Source organism: Bombina bombina, chromosome 6 (genome assembly GCF_027579735.1).
Source record: "Bombina bombina isolate aBomBom1 chromosome 6, aBomBom1.pri, whole genome shotgun sequence".
NCBI classification, from domain to species: Eukaryota; Metazoa; Chordata; class Amphibia; order Anura; family Bombinatoridae; genus Bombina; species Bombina bombina.
The window spans coordinates 519,519,321-519,525,904 of record NC_069504.1 but is presented as its reverse complement, the minus strand read 5'-3'; the positions used below and the strand labels follow the sequence as shown (position 1 = coordinate 519,525,904).

Below are 6,584 nucleotides of genomic sequence, written 5' to 3'. Positions count from 1 at the left end.
GCAAGGGGTCTGATGTAACGTGACGGACATAGGTCTGTAGTGCTAAACCTTAGTGGGTCTAATGACAATTTAGGAGGGGCAAGCAAAAGTAGGGGAAATTGAATTGTTCAAATAAATTTTTTTAATGACAATTAGGTTCATTCTAAACTCAGTATAAGTATCTACCTGTTTAAAGAATAGTTTCATATTAAATTGAAATACTGGAAATGTCTTCTATCAGTCATCATTTTGATTTGAATTACAATAAAAAACATCATAAAATCTAATGAATATCTGATCTAGCAAGTACTGCATAAAATCTAATGAATATCGGCTGTGGGTCATGGCTGCCCCGGTTTGTTGCCTGCGTACAGTTCTCAGCCAGTGTCACAGACATGCGTTAAGACGGACTGGGTATGTTAACCCTTCATTTACCTGTACAAACAGAACCTGAGCCGCAGCACGGTTCTATGTTGCACCAGCAGCTGCAAGAATGACAAAAAAAGTTAAAGATGACCAGAAAGTCAAAGAAAAAGAAACCAAGGAAGAGATTGAGCAGAAGAGTAAAGACACCACCCGGCCCAAGCCTTATGGTCTAACTGCTTGGGAACCTGTAGACGATGTGTATATAGCACGCTATTATCCCAAGCCAACGCTTGACATTGAAACTGCCATAGAAATGTTGAAAACATTTCAAACGCTGGACTTTACTTATTTAAAGCAACCAGTCTACATAGAGTTGAAGTTGGATATGAAACTAGAAAAGAAGAAAAAGGTGGATCCGTTCGTTGGGCATGTTCATTATCCATATCCTTTTGCCAGTGAAGTGAACAGGGTTTTGGTATTCACAGAGAGTGCAGAGTTTGCTCAGATTGCACAGGATAATGGAGCTGCAGTTGTTGGAGGAAGTGAACTTATACAAAAGATTCTGGATGACGAGATTGAAGTTGATTTCTATGTAGCTACTCCTGAAATTCTGCCAAAGTTGAATGTTCTAAAAAGCAAACTGAGGAAGAAATTTCCAAAAAGCAAGAGAGGTTCAGTGGGTGTTGACATTCCCAAGATGCTTCAGCTGTTCAAAACGGGCACAGAGTATCTAGTAGAAAAAGAATGTCTTGTGCAGACCAAAATAGCGACATTGGATATGCCTAGTGAACACATAATTGCAAACCTGGATTCTCTCATAAAGAACGTCAGCACTTACAAGCCTTTGAGTTACGGACCTTTTGTGGAGCGAGTTGTCATTTCCAGTGCCACAAGCGAAGTGGCACTGTTGGAGGAAGTGAACTTATACAAAAGATTCTGGATGACGAGATTGAAGTTGATTTCTATGTAGCTACTCCTGAAATTCTGCCAAAGTTGAATGTTCTAAAAAGCAAACTGAGGAAGAAATTTCCAAAAAGCAAGAGAGGTTCAGTGGGTGTTGACATTCCCAAGATGCTTCAGCTGTTCAAAACGGGCACAGAGTATCTAGTAGAAAAAGAATGTCTTGTGCAGACCAAAATAGCGACATTGGATATGCCTAGTGAACACATAATTGCAAACCTGGATTCTCTCATAAAGAACGTCAGCACTTACAAGCCTTTGAGTTACGGACCTTTTGTGGAGCGAGTTGTCATTTCCAGTGCCACAAGCGAAGCATTGTTCATCAAATTCCAACAATTCCTCCCAAAAGAAGAACCAGAAACTGCTAAAACAAACTGAAGCCAGAATCCATATCATAAGATCATTTAGCATTTTCCAAGCTCGCGGTGGATTTCAACCTTTTGAGAGCTGTCGAATATTTAATAAACATTCAAAATATTTTACAGTGTTGCTGTAATTTTTCTTGTGATCTAGCAAGTACCGCATAAAATCTAATGAATAACTTATCTAGCAAGTACCGCATAAAATCTAATGAATATCTGATCTAGTAAGTACTGCATAAAATCTAATGAATATCTGATCTAGCAAGTATCGCATAAAATCTAATGAATATCTGATCTAGCAAGTACTGCATAAAATCTAATGAATATCTGATCTAGCAAGTACTACATAAAATCTAATGAATATCTGATCTAGCAAGTACTACATAAAATCTAATGAATATCTGATCTAGCAAGTTCTACATAAAATCTGATCTAGCAAGCTCTCGATAAAAGACTGTGTCTCAAGCAACGCGGGCCTCCCCGCAATCCGGTACACTCTGCCTGTCACTCAGTTACGCTACACGGTAGCCTGTCAGTAAATCCAGACTGGTAATTGGTGCTCACGCACACACCCTCTTCACACACAGCACTGGTTCTGCAGCTGTACACCTCTCCCTCCTTTGCTGTCAGCTACGAACGTAAGCTCTACAAACCTCTCACATTCAGGAGGATTTCCACTGGCTACTATATACATAGACTTTTACTAAGTGTACGTCACTGATAATACTGACCACCATACTAGCAGACGCCTCTAAGTTACTATGTATAACTTCAACTTCTCTCCTGTAACCTGTTAAACGGAACTTCCACAGGAGTGCTAATTCTTTCCTACCTCTTTTCCAATCACAGTTCCTGTGAATTGCTCTTAAACTCCTATAAAGCTAACTACAGATCTGCAGTTGAGATCCAGATACCTAACTATACTTTAACTCAGAGATAGAGTGTGACATATTAAACGGCCTTAACATGGATCCAGCAGATTTGCCTACTGTGGTGTTCAACCTCACACAAAGGGTGGACCAGTTGTCACATGGACTAAGGGACTTACAATTACAGAATGATAGCCTTAGGGCAGCAATAAGAGATAACACTCCTGAACCACAGGTGTGTTTACCCGAGAGATTTTCAGGTGACAGGAAACAGTTCCGACAGTTTAAGAACGCTTGTTACCTGCTTTTCCAAATGAAGCCTAGGACCTATCATAACGAGAGACTTAAGGTTATGACCGCCATATCTTTCCTCACTGGCGAACCCAGAGTATGGGCCAATACCTTCTTAGAGAACGACGATCCTATATTGGGATCTCTCACTGATTTCTTCACTCAGATGAGCTTATTATATGAGGATACTCAGAAGCAACTCACTGCTGAGGCAAAGATGCGCTCCCTACGACAAGGAAGAAGACCTGTTGAGGAGTACATCTCCGAGTTCAAGTTGTATATAAAGGATTCAGAATGGAGTGGGATAGCATTGAGGAATCAATATCGCCTCGGTTTATCCGACGCTTTGAAGGATGAGCTCGCCCGAATCGAGATCCCCAGCACCCTCGAAGACCTAATGACCCTATCCATTCAGATAGATAGGAGGCTTCGGGAGAGGAGGTCTGAGCGTCAGCAGTCAGAAGGAAATCAAAGGTATTACCCATCACCTGTAGCTTCTAAAGATGTCACTACTCCCATGGAGATTGGGTTCACCAAAGGACCACTGACAATTGAGGAAAGACACCGCAGACAACAAAAGAATCTGTGCATGTACTGTGCATCACCCACACACCCAGTTAAGGAATGCCCGCTACTCCAACGACAAAAAAGAAGTAAGCTTAGACATGTAAATGCATGCTTGACTAACAAGATTGTGAACGTAGCTTACTGTACTATCTCTCTCCTCTTACAGTGGGACCTTCAAGCCCTCCAAGCTGAAGCCATCATTGACTCGGGTGCATACTCCAATTTCCTGGATTCAACCCTTGTAAGAAAAAATAAAATACCTACACTTAGCAAAACAGTTCCTGTCTCAATTCGTGTTATTGATGGAACTTATGTAAAGTCAGGTCCTATAACACATCACACAGTTCCACTCAAGGTCTCCCTAGGTAAGGGGCATACTGAATACATCTCCTTCGATGTTATACCCTCTCCTTTGTATCCAGTAGTACTAGGACTATCCTGGCTTCAAGAACATCAACCCTCCATATCATGGCAAACTCTACAAGTCGATCTGAATTCACCCTATTGCAAAAATACCTGTTATCCTCAACAACATATACTACAACTCTCTGAAGAGGTTGTTCCTCCCGACTATCACGACTTCCTAGATGTCTTTGACAAAAAACAGGCGGAAGCTTTACCACCTCATCGTATTTACGATTGCCCCATAGAGCTCCTACCAGGATCCACTATTCCATATGGGCATATCTATCCGCTCTCACAACCGGAGCTGGAACATCTCAAGACGTATCTCGATGAAAACCTCAAAAAAGGGTTCATTAGACCTTCTACGTCCCCAGCGGGAGCTGGGATCTTCTTCGTTCGGAACAAGGATAAATCCTTAAGGCCGATCATTGATTATCGGGAACTGAATAAGAGAACTAAGAAGAACAGGTATCCATTACCTCTCATTCCTGAATTAGTGGAAAGACTTAGCAAAGCTACCATCTACACCAAACTAGACCTTAGAGGAGCCTATAATCTGGTCAGGATCAGAGAGGGAGATGAGTGGCTCACTGCCTTCCGGACCCGCTATGGGTTATATGAATACTTGGTGATGCCGTTCGGGCTTTGTAATGCCCCTGCCACGTTCCAATATTTCATCAATGATATATTCAGAGATTTATTGGACGTGTGCCTAGTGATATATCTGGACGATATCCTCATCTATTCAGATAACTTAGAGGATCACAAGAAACATGTACGCTGGGTCCTGAATCGATTACGAACCCATCAATTGTATGCCAAACCCGAAAAGTGTTCATTCCACACATATGAAATAACCTTCCTTGGTTATAATATCTCTTCCTCTGGTGTACGGATGGAAGACGGGAAGATTCAGGCTATCCAAAACTGGCCCACTCCAACTTCCAGAAAAGATGTCCAACGCTTCCTCGGTTTTGCCAACTTCTATAGGAAGTTCATCAAAGGGTTCTCTAGTTTGTCCAGACCTCTGTGTAAACTTACAGGTTCTCACACTCCCTTCCTCTGGGATACTGACGCTCAAAAGGCATTTGAATACCTCAAAAACTCATTCATCACAGCACCCATTCTCCAGTTCCCGGATACCAAACTCCAGTTCATTCTCGAGGTGGATGCGTCAGATTACGCTTTGGGGGCCATACTTTCCCAACGAAAGACTCCCTCTGATCCCATTCATCCAGTGGCATTTTATTCCAGATTAATGACACCACCGGAACAAAACTATCCCATAGGAGAAAAGGAGCTTCTCGTCATCAAGGTCGCTTTGGAACACTGGAGGCATTTGTTAGAAGGCACATCTTATCCGATTCTCATATACACTGACCATCGCAACTTAGAATATCTTCAGTCAAGTAAAACACTGTCGGCTCGACAACTTCGCTGGAGTCTCTTCTTCACCAGATTTCATTTCCACATCACCTACCGTCCAGGGTCAAAAAACGGCAAGGCTGATGCTCTCTCCAGACACCTACCTCGTCCTATTCAAGCCTTACCTGCCCAGCCTATTCTATCCCCAGAACATTTCATCGGGATCCTTACCGATGAACACCGGTTCTTACGTTTCCATCAAAAAAGAGATACTACCTATCCAAAGAATCAACTTGAAACAGACTCAAACGGAATCAGCTATGTACAAGGGAAGATCTACATTCCACCAACTTTGAGAACTCACATTCTCCAAGCTCACCATGAATCTCCTTTAGCTGGTCACCCTGGGATTCAAAGAACTACTGAACTCATCAAAAGAAACTACTGGTGGCCAAATCTACACCAGACAGTGGAAGACTACGTTAGAACATGTCAAGTATGCGCTGTCTCTAAACATGAACACTCCAAACCATATGGTATGTTAAGATCTCTTCCAGTACCAGAAAGGCCATGGCACACAGTTGGTATGGATTTTATCGTAGACCTGCCAAGTTCAAACCGAGCGACTGTTATCATGGTTGTTGTTGATTACCTATCTAAGATGGCTCACTTCATCCCATACGAAAAGCTACCCACAGCATCCGAGACAGCGGCTCTTTTCCTATCACATGTGGTGCGCATTCATGGGTTACCAGCGATCATCATATCCGACAGAGGTTCACAGTTTACCTCCAGATTCTGGAGGCAACTTTGTTCTGTCCTTAAGATTGACCACCGATACAGCACCGCCTACCATCCACAGACTAATGGGCAGACGGAACGAGTTAATCAGTGGATTGAACAGTACATCAGATGCTACTGTTCCTACCAACAGGATCAATGGAAGTCCCACTTACCTTTGGCTGAATACGCCTATAACAACACCCTAAATGCATCCACGAAGTGCACACCGTTTTTTGCCAACTATGGCTTCCACCCAACTTTTCATCTCTTCCCACATTTGAATACCACTTCCCCTCTTGTGGATGACACATCCAACTCAATGACCGAAATCTTCACTTTCCTCAAGGAAAACATAACTGCAGCCCAAAACAGACAGAAGTATTATTATGACTCCAAAAGACGTCGTCCTCCGAATTACCAAGTCGGTGACCGAGTTTGGCTTTCCACCCGTCATCTTAAACTGAAAACACCCTGTCGAAAATTCTCTCATCTTTTCCTTGGACCGTATGAAATTGTTAAACTTGTCAACGACAACGCTGTGACCTTGAAACTCCCACCTGAGTTTCAGGTGCATCCCACTTTCCATGTGTCCTTGCTTAAACCTTATACCCCCACTAGACAGCAGACCTCTACCTCT

The 6,584-nt window shown here is 42.6% G+C and overlaps 1 protein-coding gene across 1 annotated transcript; it reads left to right on the top strand.

Moving 5' to 3' along the window:
* Positions 1 to 319: 319 nt before the first annotated feature.
* On the top strand, positions 320 to 1,784 carry LOC128665153 (39S ribosomal protein L1, mitochondrial-like). The gene is given in 2 exon segments (XM_053719892.1): positions 320 to 1,016; positions 1,391 to 1,784. Coding segments are annotated over 2 exon segments (987 nt in total). The 5' UTR covers positions 320 to 322; the 3' UTR covers positions 1,684 to 1,784.
* Positions 1,785 to 6,584: the final 4,800 nt, after the last annotated feature.